The following is a 14,268-nucleotide window of genomic DNA, read 5'->3' on the forward strand; positions in this document are numbered from 1 at the left end:
GCAGTCCTAGCTGGTTTGGCACAGTTGCCTGCAGACTGAAGGGTCCCGAGTTCATTTCCAGTCAAGGGCACATGCCGGGGTTGCGGGCTGGATCCCCAGTAGGGGACATGCAGGAGGGCAGCCGATCAATGATTCTCTCTCATCATTAATGTTCTATCTCTCCCTCTCCCTTCTCTCTGAAATAAATTTTAAAAATATATTTAAAAAAAATACAAGCAAAAAACAAAGTTATCAGCAATGAAATGGGGCTTGGGTAAGATCAAGCTGAATTCTCTTTGAAAATGATAGCATTATTAGACTTTATTCTACGTTTTGCTATCAACCAAAGAGCAAAGAAAAATGTTTATCAACAACTTTTTCAAGCAAACCATTACTGAAGATAGCTAGCATCTTTCTTACTCACTTGTTGTAGGAAAGTTGGGAGCTGTTGTCTCCATTTGTTCTTGAAGCTGAGATTTCCAGCAAATAGGGGATTATTCAGCATCATCTATGGGGCAAGTGTTCAAACAATTTTACTGGAAATAATTGAAACAAGTAATGTACCTTGTTTAATAGTCTATCTTCCCCCAAGTGCCTAACCTGGCACTTAAAAAAGAGGAAGGTAGAACATGAATAAAAAAGGAAGATACTGTCCACAAGAAATGATCTCCAGAAAAAAACAAAAGGCATCTTCTCTCTCAATGAGATTGATGATTATGATAATGACATGCAATATCCTAAAAATTAAAAGCAATCATTCTTAAGCTTTTCTTTGAGCAAAAGTGAATATTTGCTTTTGAAAGAACAATGGGAGTAACTGGCATTCATAAGGATACATATTCTGCTACAATGACAGAATAAACAATAGAGGAAACTATACTTGGCTTGCTTAGACACCTCGACACACAAGTGGCAAGCACAGAGAAAATCCAGATCTGGAACCACTATATCCACTTGCCTACTATAAAACAGCTGATATCAGGTCCAGAAAATAACAGCACAGAACAGCAACCACCTTGCCAGAGAAATGGAGCTGCTAGGTAAAATCAGCCCTGAACTAGCATCAAACAGATCTCTGAGGAAAGTATTAAAATATTTTTAAGACCTGAAAGATGTAAATCCATTTGAGAACACCAAGATTAGCCTCTGGATTTCACCTCACTATTACCAGAGAAAAGTATCATGTTGCCTACCCTTCAAATAGGTATTAAAATTAGAAAGTCAGGGTCAATATTAACATGATGCTACATACCTGAAGATAAAATTACAATACACAATCAGCATAACAGAAACGAATACATTCTCATAATTTTAAAAAGACAACTTTTGTATCCGTTTTTTCCTCCAGAGGTGAAGAATCAACTAAAAATAAATTACTGTTAGTCTAGTTATTGGCCTAAAGTTGGGGGAAATGATCCTTGCCCTCAACTAGTTAATCATATTTGAAAATAATTATATGTAAATGGTTGGAAGTAGAGAGAATTCCTCCCTCCTTTAGTTAATCTATTGTTACAAACTGGATTAGGTACTTTTTTTTAAAAGTATATAAAACAGGCCCTAGCTGGTTTGGCTGAGTGGATACAGCATCGGCCTGCAGACTGAAGGGTCCTGGATTTGATTCTGGTCAAGGGCACATGCCCAGGTTTCGGGCCCGATCCCCAGTAGGGGCGTGCAAAGAGGCAGCTAATCAATGAGTGTCTCTCCAATGATGTCTCTCTTCTCTTTCTCTCCCTCCCTCCCTCTCTTTTCTGCTCTAAAATTAATAAAAATGTATTTTTTAAAACACTCTCTAAAAATATATATATATAAACAGAAGAAGTTGATGTTTTTATGGACAAGTAGTATTTATTTCAAAGTGACAATAAGTTCATAGTAAATAAAGTAATTCTTGCTAGATATCAACAAACCTGTTTCTTTATTGACTCCAGTCAAATACTTTATTAAACATACTAGAGGCCCGATGCACGAAATTCGTGCTTGGGGGGGGGGGGTTGGTGTGTGTGTCCCTCAGCCCAGCCTGCACTCTCTCCAATATGGGACCCCTCAAGGGATGTCCAACTGCCCATTTAAACGGGGCAGTCGGACATCCCTCTCACAATCCAGGACTGCTGGCTCCCAACCGCTCGCCTGCCTGCCTTCCCTGATTGCCCCTAACCGCTTCTGCCTGCCAGCCTGATCACCCCCTAACCACTCCCGTGCCAGCCTGATTGATGCCTAACAGCTCCCCTGCCAGCCTGTTTGCTCCTAACTTGCCCTCCCTTGCAGGCCTGCTCACCCCTAACTGCCCTCCCCTTGCAGGCCTGGTCCCCCCAACTGCTCTCCCCTGCCGGCCTGGTCACCCCTAACTGCCCTCCCCTGCAGGCTTGATGGCCCCCCAACTGCCCTCCTTGCAGGCCTGGTCCCTCCCAACTGCCCTCCCCTGCTGGCCATCTTGTGGCAGCCATCTTGTGTGTTGGAGTGATGGTCAATTTGCATATTACTCTTTTTATTAGACAGGACAGAGGGCCTGGTGGCACGGGTGGGGGCTGGCTGGTTTGCCCTGAAGGGGTGTCCTGGATCAGGGTGGGGGTTCCCTTGGGGCATGGGGCAGCCTGGGGTGAGGGGCCTGTGGTGGTGGTTTGCAGGCCGGCCACGACTTCCGGCACCCCAAGCGGAGACCCTGGTATCTGGGATTTATCTATCTTCTATAATTGAAACTTTGTAGCCTTGAGCGGAGGCCAGGGCCAGCCAGGGCGGGAGGGAAGCCTGGCTTCCTCCATCGCTGGGGGTACCAAGCCTCCTGCTTGCTCCAGCTCTGTGGCCACTGTCCTATTTGTTGGTTAATTTGCATACTTGCTCCTGATTGGCTGGTGGGCGTGGCCTGGGGGCATGGCTAGAGGTTATGGTCAATTTGCATGTTTCTCTTTATTAGATAGGATTTAATGAAGTTATCACATATATCTTCCAGAATTCATGTTATTTGAAAAAGCATATCACCTTAAACTTATTTATTCTTTCTCAGAAAATCATCTCTCATTTGATTAGGATATTTTCTCCTAACTTACCTGTTTATATAATATTTTTTACACTCAGACTTTTAAAAAAATATCTAATAATCAAAATCAGAATAGAGAAGTACAAACTTTAATCTAATAACCAGAGTATATGATAAATGTTCCTAAATTATCTATAATAAAAGACATCCATATCTAGCCTGCTTTGTCAACATTTTGCTTTAAAGTAAAAATACAGTAAAGGAAAGTGCTCAAGTCATTTTATAAATGTAGAATTGTTAGTACAAATAGCTAGGAATGTGCCTGTTAAAGTCAAAATTTTAAAGCAAAATGTACATTCAATGTTAATTATTAGTCAAATATACATTTAGAAACATAAGAACAGTATCACTTTACATACATAATTCCACTTTTTTAAGTGCAATAATCACAGTAAAGTGTGGCATTTAATACTTATATATTCAGTTTGGCCATTTGCATATGAATAAAACAATATTTTATAAAATATACCTACATTATACAAAATTAAGAGTATATAAAAATTCACCCCATGTTCTCTATTTCTAATTCCACAAATTTTAAGAGGGCAGAAGTTATTGCTAAAGATTATAGCTCAAAGATATCTGCTATATACTTGAATCAATTAAGATTGCAGACTTTAGAAAATAAAAACCACTTCATTTGACATAATGATGAAAGTGATTATCTTTAAAAGCTTCTACAGTTTTAGAAATGGAAATAAACTATAAAGGAAACTATTTCAAATTTTCACCATTCTAAAGAGGCTGTTTTTAAAAAATAGGAAATATAATCTACAGGTGATCAAGTCTTGTTTAATAGTCTCTAAAATTTCCAAGACTGATGGTTCTTAATCTAGGGGCACATCAGAATCATCTAGGGCAGTGGTCGGCAAACTGCGGCTCACAAGCCATATGCAGCTTGCAAGCCGCCGTTTGCTGCTCTGTTGACTAATGAGTTTGCCGACCACTGATCTAGGGAACTTAAGGGTTAAACAAAGAAAAAGATCAAATGCAGTTATACCAAAATTTCTCAGGATGGAATGTTCCCAAGGTGATCCTAAATATTCAACTAGGGTGGAGATCCACTAACTTTTTTCATTATGGCCTCTTTAGTTACAAGTTAGAAAATGAATAAAGGACCAAGTATACAAACTTGGTGTTGTTGGGGGAGTGGAGGGGAAAGGGAGAGATCCGTAATGGAAAGAATGAGAACACCATTCCCACAAATCTCTCTCTGCCTTTAATAAACAATTTAAAGCTATTTTATAACAGCCATTTGAAAATAACTATTACTCATAATCTGTGTGATCTAATAAATAAAAGTATTTCAAGTGTATTAACTCTGTTCTTAATTACTTTCAAGACTTACATTTCACAAAAGGAAGCAATCCAAAACTTTTGTATTCTTTTCCTAAATCAACATATATATGCAATGTAAACTTGCACTTCTAATCAGTGAATGGCCAAGGTGAAGCTGCAAAGAGACTATCCAAAAAAGTAGATGCACTTTACCTACTTTTCTACTGTGTTAAGGTAGCACACACCCCAAAACGACAAAATCACTATTATTTGATCAGGCTATTTCAATTCACACTACACAGTCCTTTTCAATACAATTACAAACTCACCTGTGCAGCAAGGTCAGGATTCTGGCTTAGTGACTGCATCATGCTTCTCATGTAAGGGGCAGACAACATGTTTTGCATAAGCTGTGGGTTTTCAGTTATTTGCTGCAACAAGCTCTGCATTCCTGGTGTGTTGAACATACTAGCTGAAAGTATAAAAAAAAAAACAGATCACATTGTATCAAGGAAAAGATATGTAGACAAAAGTGAAAATTTTAAAACAGTATCATATACATTGTGCATTTTAGCAATTACTGATGAGAAGACACATTACTTACCAATTGAACTAATAAAGAATTTTAAAACTATTATCTCCAATACTACATGCTAAATATATACCAATAAAGAATGAGTTATGGATTTTAAACATTTTTGGTTGTGTTCACAGTAGAATCACATCTAATGGAAAGGTTAAGTTCCATAGTCAATTTAAGTAAAAGTTGGATATGGTCAAAATTACTATTGAAAAATCCCATAAAGTGAAGAAGTTTGAGCCAACTGTTCCGTTCCACCAGGATCACTTAACTAGAATCATATTGAGCACTCAATATGCTCACACTTAGTAAGAAGGAAGCCTTCTCACCAACAAAATAATAGATGAAGGACTCCATTCCATTTTCACTGAGTACTGGCACTCACTGATCAAAATGGCAGATACATTTAACATTTCAGAGATCAGAGAGCACAGTGACTAAGGGTAGTGTCTGGAGTAAGATTACCTACATTCAAGTCTAATCCAATTATGTAATCCTGGGCAAATTATTTGGCTTCTTCATACTTTAGTTTCCCCACCTGTAAAAATGAGGCAAATACTATCTACTTCATATAGAGTGGCTGTGACAATTAAATTTGTTAATGTGCTCCAGCAGCATTTTTTGGGGACCTCAGAACAAGTGCAAAGAACACTTCCACCATTTCAAAGTTCATTTACCTGTAATTGAGGACTACCACCTAACCTTTGATTAGAAGTGAGTAATCTGCATGACATGCTAAAAGCAAAGAAAAATCCTATAAATGATTTCTAACTGATGAATATGCTGTTCAAATCATATGCTTCTGAAATGAATACATATAGTTAGGCTTCTGTATCTGAGGGTTTTGCATCTGCAGATTCAACCAACACAAACTGAAAATATTTGGGGGGGGGGGGGTTGGAGGGGGGAATCCCAAAAATTTCCTAAAAGCAAAACTTAAATTTGTCATGCACCAAGCACTATGCTCAATCAATGTAAATGAGGTGATGTGCAGGCATACCCTATATGTAAATATAGGTTATTTGCAAATAGTATGCCATATTATATAAGTGACCTGAGCATCTGTGAATTTTGGTATCCACGGAGGGTCCTAAACCAATCCTCTGTGATGCCAAAGGACTATATTTGAGTGAAATAAGTAAAGCCTCATTATATATCAGTATTAATAGATGAACATTTGTAGTTGATTCTGCCAAAAGTAAACTGTGTGAATGCCAAAGAAGTAAATGTCATCCCTAAAAAGGAATTCTATTTCTATCACTTGTAAATATGTATGAAAAAATAGTATACCCAATTATTGTATTTTTAACTCCATCATTTAAAAAATATTCCAAAAATTTGTTTTCTCTCATAATGTAGTATTCTCCATTTTGCCTCTTGACCTGCAAAGAGGTCCTTTACAAGAAAAATTTGTGCCCCTGCTTTAAATAGAGTATCAAGCCATTACATTAAAAAAAAAAAAAAAAATCTGAGTAAAAAGTTGCAACACTGATTTTTTTATTGGTTAGACAAAAGTTGTTACTGTATAAAACCATGCTATAGTAGAAAAAGCAATCCACCTATCAGGAAATCTGATTAAATTGTTGTTTTCGGCTTTAAAACCTTTAAAATGTGAATAAAGTACCCCTCTCAAAAGACTGCTAATAAAAATCAAATAGGCAGTAAGTAAAATACAGAACAGATGACTTTTTTAAAATTTTAAAATGGTTAGAACTTTAGCTATTAACTGTATTTATTTAACAATCATTTTGTAATATACAGATATTGAATCATTACATTGTACACCTTAAACATGTTATGTCAATTATACTTCAATTTTTAAAAGTGGTTATTACTTCAATTTTTATAAAGCCCGTATTACATCCAGAAATGTTAGCCACTGTATTCTACCACTGTGACCACCAATTACTTTCCCTATTCTGACTTCTTCCCTCATTAATGAATTTTTAAAATTCATCCAGCATCTCACCTGTGCATTTCCTTTGCTAAGACACAGGGATCTTTTATGTCAGCGGTCGCCAACCTTTCAGACCTCATGGACCACCAGTGGTCCGCGGACCACAGGTTGGCGACCGCTGTTTTAAATTACATTCAATCCCTCTCATCTTAGGGAAGTGGCCCCATGCTTTCATTTCTTCTCATTTATATGCCAAGTATTAGGACTAAAATCATCATTCTGGCTACTGATGTTAGTAGACCTAATCTTACCATGTAAATATCTGAATAGTTAAGAAAAGTACATCCATTTATTGAGTCTAGTCTACAGAAAAAATAATCAAAAGTAAATTCCTAACCTGTTCACACACTAGACTCTCCAGCAGCTTTATACTATACACTGATCTTAGCCCCACTGTGGAAGGTCTGAGATTAAGATCTGGGAAACTCATTTTTAACAAACCTGGCAAGGTGCTCTGATGCAGCTAGTTTAGCGCTGGTCTCGGGACTAGATTTTGACAATCTACTGATGTAGAATGTAAAACCAAACTAAAGCCAGGAAACATGTGCTCTAGTAATCCTACCTAATAAAAGAGTAGTATGCAAACTGACCATCACTAACACACAAGATGGCTGCCCCCATGTGGTCAAAGATGGCGGCCCCCATGTGGACACAAGATGGCCACCACAAGATGGCCAGAAGAAGAGGGCAGTTGGGAGAGACCAGGCCTGCAAGGTAGGGCAGTTGTGGGCAATCAGGCCAGCAGGGGAGGGCAGTTGGGAGGGACCAGGCCTTCAAGGGAGGGCAGTTGGGGGCGATCAAGCCTGCAGGGGAGGGCAGTTAGGGGTGACCAGGCTGGCAGAGGAGGGAAGTTGGGGGGCGACCAGGCTGCAGGGAAGGGCAGTTGGGGGGGACCCAGGCCTTCAGGGGAGAGCAGTTGGGGGAGACCAGGCCTGCAGGGGAGGGCAGTTAGGGATGACAAGGCCTGCAGGGGAGGGCAGTTAGGTGCAAACAGGCTGGCAGGGGAACAGTTAGGCATCAATCAGGCTGGCAGGGGAGTGGTTAGGGGGTGATCAGGCTGGCAGGCAGAAGCGGTTAGGGACAATCAGGAAGGCAGGCAGGCGAGCGGTTGGGAGCCAGCAGTCCTGGATTGGAGAGGGTGCAGGCTGGGCTGAGGGACAACCCCCATCCCCGTGCAAGAATTTTGTGCACCAGGCCTCTAGTGAATATGTAAGTAACTGTATTCCCTAGGCACTTCAGTTTTCCTACTAGTGAAATGAGACAATTGACCATCTATACTTCTCCCAAACCATCTTACAAGAATGCTAATACAAAACTGCCTCTGGAAATCCTCAGTAATCCTCACTACTATACTGCACGCAACTAATCATTATATATTTAAAACTTTCTTAAACCGCCCCCCAAAAAAACCTTACAACATGAAAAGCTACTTGTCATACACAAAAGCACAAAGAATAACAGCATTAAGAAAAGTTTTTTTATTGAAATAAGGATGACAAAAAAGTGTGAGTTGTTATAAACATACCTCCTACTCCAGGCCCCAAACTTGGTGCAGAACTCTGCCCAGCAGTGCTGCTTGCAGTACTACCACCAGTGCCCCCCACAGTGTTGGTGGTGCCACTAGAAGCTGATGAACTCTGAGAAGCCTGTGGAGCCCATGGATTGGGTAATGGATCTCTATTTTCTGTACGGGAAGGTTGAGTACCTTCACCTGAGGATGTATTGCTCACTAAGGAAGCAAATGGATTACCACCAAACTGTAATAAAAAACACACAAAATGGGTTTTAAAAGAGCTTTTGTTTTAAATAACAGACATGGAACTTTTTTTTTTAATTTCAAGGGACAGAGAAGAGAAAGAAGTATCAATATGTTCCACTTATTTGTGCATTCATTGGTTGATACGTATATGTGCCCTAACCTGGGATTAAACCCACAAGCTGGGCATATTAGGACAATGTTCTAACCAGGGCCAGATATAATACTTTTTAATGAAAATCACATTCCCCATGTAAAGGTAGCTCTCAATCACAAACATATTTGTGTTAAAACAGGAGCTACCACTTAGCCTGAGCCTCAGAGCCAGTGTTATCACCTGTTCTTGTGCAGCACTCAGCATTGGTTCCTGAATATCTGTGTACATGCGCCGTAAAGCATTATATCCCCCTGGAATGCTTTCCAGATTACTCAAGGCTCGGTCCTGGTTTCTCATCATTTCCTGCATCATTGCTGGATTCCTGGCAAGTTCCAATGTCTACAGAGAAGATTTCCATTAAACAAAAAAAGGCACTAAAATATTCATGAATTACTTAAACTGTTAAATGCCACAGCTATTTTTTTCAAGTTTTCTAATTCTATGAATTATCATTCAATATATAAATCAGAAAGTTATTTTAAATAATTCCTATTGGATTTCACCTCAAAAAGCAAGCTAATATTCAAATAATTAAAGAAGCACTTTGTTATAAGTGAATGCCCATCTCCTGAACTGAATTCTTGTTTCTTAAATCTGCAGGGTAACTGTTTATAAAGACCTTTAAAATATAGCAGAAAATTCAAAGTTCAAATAGTCCAAATTAGTGCTTTGTTGTCCTTTTTTAGCTTAGCCATACATATAGGACAAGCTTTTTAGGCATAAAAAAATCCTATATAATAAAGAGGTAATATACAAATTGACCATCACGCCCTCACAATATGGCTGCCTGCGACCAGGACGTTAGGGGGGTGAGGGACGACCAAATGACTGAACAGCAGCGTGTGGGGCAACCAGGCCAGTGGGGGGGGGGGGGCCATGAGGGGCGACCAGGCTGGCAGGGATGGGGAGGCAGTTGGGGGAGACCAGGCCATCAGGGGGAACAGTTGGGAGAGACTAGGCCGGCGGGGGGGGGGAGGGGGGGGGCAGTTGGGGGTAACCAAGCTGGCAGAGGGGGGCAGTTGGGGGCATCCAGGCAGATGAGCTATTAGGAGCCAGCAGTCCAGGATTGTGAGAGGGATGTCCGACTGCCAGTCTAGGTCTGATCCCCCAAGGGGTCCCGGATTGGAGAGGGTGCAGGCTGGGCTGAGGGGGACCCCCCCCCCCCCGCCCCATGCATGAATTTCATGCACCGGGCCTCTAGTTGAATAATAAATATATCCTAGCTAAATGGATTGAAAGAGCATTCCACATACTTGTCTCATAATATCTGGGTTATTCAGCATATGACTAATTTCTGGATTTCTCTGTATCAACTGCTGCATTTGTGGATTGGCCATAATTAACTGCCTCATCAGGTCAGGATTTGAAAGCATGCTCTGGACAAAGGGATTCTCCATGATCTGGACCATCATTTCAGGATTGGACATTAGTTGTCGCTGCATTTGGCTTTGTAGTTCAGAGAAGTTGGTAGAATTCAAACCCAAGCTACTTAGACCAGCAAGTCCTCCAAGGGCACCTAAGAGGATAAAGGGGAAAAAACACATAAATGAAAGTCAGAAATTTTACCATTAACAAGACTGTGCTCCATTAACAAAATGAAGAAACTATTTAAAAGCAAAAATATAATTCCTGTTAATTTCATATATACATGTTTAATTTCCATAACCAAAATTAGCCAAAAATGTATTCACTCTCATATTTAGGTTTAAGTAATAAAGCCATCAAATATATATTCCAAATACAAAACTAAACAGTCACATGTCACATAACTGCCATTTTAGTCAACAACGGACCATATATATACAACACTGGTTCCTTAAGATTATAATGAAGGTGAAAAATTCCTATTGCCACCAACCTCTAGGGGAGAAGAAGTTGCTAGAGTTTAAGCTCTATAAAAACACTTGAGCAATGAGCTTCAGAGAGGCTCCAAGTGGGTGAAGACATCTACATGCTATTAGGGTGACATGCGGAGAGGGGGCATGGAAGCTCAGCATTGTCCCCGAATCCCCATACCTTGCCCGATGCTTCTTTTCCATTTGTCTAATTCTCAGTTGTACCCTTTATAATAAACTGGTAAACATAAGTAAAGTGTCTTCCTGAGTTCTGTGAGCTGTTCTAGCAAATTATCAAACATGAGAATGGGTTGTGGGAATCTTCAATATAGCCTGTTGGTCAGAAGGAGATGTGGTTTGGAACTTGGACTATTATCTGAAGTAGGAGCAGTCTGAGCCCTTTAACTTGCAGGATCTGACATTAACTCCAGGTAGGTAGTATCAGAATTGAACTATTGGACACCCATGTGGTGCTGGAAAATTAGCTGGTGTTAAAAAAAAACAACAAACACACAACACACACCAGAAAATGCCAGCTAATGGAAGAAAGAAATGAAAAATATGCACTGGATTATACTTCTAACAATCTCTTTGCAGAAAACTAATTTAAGTTTAGCAATTTACCTATAAACTCTGGATAGCGCAGAGCTGCTGCCAATCAATGAGAGGAAAAGCCAGGACATAAAATAGAATGAAATCATGGAGAAACAATATATCCAAGAGGATGGTAAGTACTTATCATAACACATGAACTTTGTAAATTTACATAACCCACCAAATGCATTCATTCCTCACTCAGCATTGCCTATATATGGCTGGTACTGTGCTACAGGTTGGGAATAAGGTGACAAGAAAGACACAAGAACTACCCTCAGAATTCAACCTAGACAGACAAAAAAAAAAAAAAAAAAAAAAAAAAAAATGCAGAATAAGAACTTAAAATAGTCACAGGATATTATGGCAATATCTAAGTAGAATGGCTGCTTTCCTACAAGAAGACCTTTAATGAGTTTGGAGAATAAATAAGTTGGCAAGAAGAAGTGGACAGCATTGGGAGATTTAATACTAGGCACAATAAACATTATATACAAAAAGTATAGACATACTAGTAAATATTGTAAGTATTGATGTATTCTTGAAACAGAAAAAATGCAGAATGACTGGAATGGCACATAGCAGTGCTCACTAAACATTCAACGTGTAGCCTTGTATTTCTTTTGCAGTTGGACAGTCCCAAGTGACTACTCATGGCCAAAGGACTATAAGAAATGATGGGTGTCACTTCTGGCCAAAATACAGACAGTTGTGTCTTCTGCCATGTTCCAAGATGGCAGAATTACATTAGCTTGAGTCCCTGAAGACTGTAGATGAGGCCTCACTGACCAGTGAAAAGCATGAGGAAAGCTTTGGAGCAGGAAATTAAGCTTTGTGGTAATAAACCACCAAGTTTGTGGTTATCTATTACACTAGTGGCCCGGTGCACGAAATTCGTGCACATTAAAAGCAAGACCCAGAGTCAATTCCCTGCCCACCCACATGCGCCTCAAAATCGCGTGAGACCCAAAACCAGGTGCCCCCCTTCCAATTGGGCTAGATCCAGACCCGGCCAGTCCCACCCTTGTCAAGCCCCGCCGGGCAGGGGCCGTAGCCTCAGTTCCCCAGGCCCGGCGCCAAGACAGGGGGCGTGGCCTGAGATCCCCCAGATGGGGTGGGGGGCGTGCCTTGAGGTCCCCTGTCAAGCCCCGCTGGGTGGGGGGCACGGCCTGAGTTCCCCCAACCCAGCACTGGGGGTGCACCTTGAGGTCCCCTGTCAAGCCCCACCAGGCAGGGGGGCGCAGCCTCAGGTCCCCTGGCCTGGTGCTGGGGGGTGCAACCTGAGGTCCCCTGTCAAGCCCCACCTGGTTGGGGGCATGGCCTGAGGTCCCCTGGCCTGGCACTGGGGTGGGGGGAGCAGCCTGAGGACCCCTAGCCCAGCACCAGGACGGGAAGCACACCTTGAGGTCCCCGGTCAAGCCCCGCCGGGCGGGGGGCATGGCCTCAGGTCCCCTGGCCTGGTGCCAGGGCAGGAGTCCTGGCCTGAGGTCCCCCGGCGTGGCGCTGGAGCAGGGGGGCGAGGCCTGAGGTCCCCCGGCCTGGTGCCAAGGCAGGAGGCGCGGCCTGAGGTCCCCTATCAAGCCCTGCCAGGTGGGGGGCACAGCCTGAGGTCCCCTGTCAAGCCCCACCAGGGCGGGTGAGGGCATAGCCTCAGGTCCCTGCCGATTGCTCATTAAGGCTCCTTAAGGGAACTTGGCCTCAGCTGTGGGTGCAGCCATCTTTGTGATGGAGTGATGGTCAATTAGCATATTCCCTCTTTATTAGATAGGATGTTTAATAGGGAGCCTATCCTGACTAATATAATTATTGGGATGTGGTAAGAAATGAGGTTGGAGAGACAGATAAGGGCTAAAGCAGAATAGTCACTTAGGTTGTTCTTATTCTAATAATAACAATATGGAAATGAGACAGATTTAAAAACATTACAGATTTTAAAAGTTAAGGGCCTAAAACAAGGAGATAGCAGTAATTGCATATGGTGGAAGGAAGAAATTTATGGCTCAAGAGATTTGGTGGGACGGAGGTAGTGGTTTGAAGGGCAAGATAATTTGTATTGTTTTCCTTTGCTTTGTGAGGAGACACATACAAAAGCTAAAGTACTTAGAGAATATCAGGTAATAGGGTTGACTATAAGGCATGGAGTTCAGAAATTATGTGGGTTAAGGTACAGACTTGAGAGTCACCAGGACATACAGTTAGTATAATGTCACTGAAGAAAAATAAATAAAAGCAAAAGAAGAAACATAAGGCAGAACTCTGGAGAACAATACCAGAAGGAACAGAAAGAGAAGAGACCTACAAATGAAACAAAAAAGAAAAAGGCCATTAACAGGGGGAACACTGTGTAAAGTATTTTTGGCTAACCACTACACAGTACAACTGAAGTTAATCTTTATATGCTTGACTAAGGAGCTGCCATGACATGCACTGGCCGTACTATCTAATAAAAGAGCGATATGCAAATTGACCATCACTCCAACACACAATATGGTCACCCCCATGCGGTCAAAGATGGCCGCCCCCATATGGACACAAGATGGCTGGCAGAAGAGGGCAGTTGTGGGCGATGAGGTCAGCAGGGGAGTGCATTTGGGGGGACCCAGGCCTGCAGGGGAGGACAGTTGGGAGGGACCAGGCTGGCGAGAGAGGGCAGTTGGGGGAACCAGGCATGCACGGGAGGACAGTTGGGGGGGACCCTGGCCTGCAGGGGAGGGCAGTTGGGAGCAATCATGCCTGCAGGGAAGGAGGGTTGGGGAGGACCCAGGTCTGCAGGGGAGGGCAGTTAGGGAAAACTAGGACTGCAGGGGAGGGTAGTTAGGGGGAACCAGGCCTGCAGGGGAGGGCAGTTAGGGCCAACCAAGCCAGGAGGGAAGGGCAGTTGGGGGGGGGGGAGGGCGGGAACCAGGCCTGCAGGGGAGAGCAGTTGCGGGGAACCAGGCCAGCAGAGGAGGGCAGTTGGGGAGAACCAGGCCTGCAGGGAAGTGCAGTTGGGGGGAACCAGGCCTGCAAGGGAGAGCAGTTGGGGGAGTCCAGGCCTGCAGGGAAGGGCAGTTGGGGGTGACCAGGCCTGCAGGGGAGGGCAGTTAAGGGCAACCAGG

General features: G+C 42.3%; 1 protein-coding gene across 1 annotated transcript in view; it reads right to left on the reverse strand.

Moving 5' to 3' along the window:
- Nucleotides 1-14,268, reverse strand: part of UBQLN1 (ubiquilin 1) — a 44,687-nt gene that overhangs the window by 5,464 nt on the left and 24,955 nt on the right. The window contains exons 4-8 of the mRNA XM_080668303.1: nucleotides 9,995-10,257; nucleotides 8,922-9,080; nucleotides 8,354-8,585; nucleotides 4,621-4,763; nucleotides 375-487 (exon numbers count right to left, since the gene is read on the reverse strand). Of these exons, the coding sequence (XP_080524429.1) occupies nucleotides 375-487; nucleotides 4,621-4,763; nucleotides 8,354-8,585; nucleotides 8,922-9,080; nucleotides 9,995-10,257 (910 nt within the window). The remainder of the gene's footprint in view (nucleotides 1-374; nucleotides 488-4,620; nucleotides 4,764-8,353; nucleotides 8,586-8,921; nucleotides 9,081-9,994; nucleotides 10,258-14,268) is intronic.

Source organism: Plecotus auritus, assembly GCF_963455305.1.
Source record: "Plecotus auritus genome assembly, chromosome: 5".
NCBI classification, from domain to species: Eukaryota; Metazoa; Chordata; class Mammalia; order Chiroptera; family Vespertilionidae; genus Plecotus; species Plecotus auritus.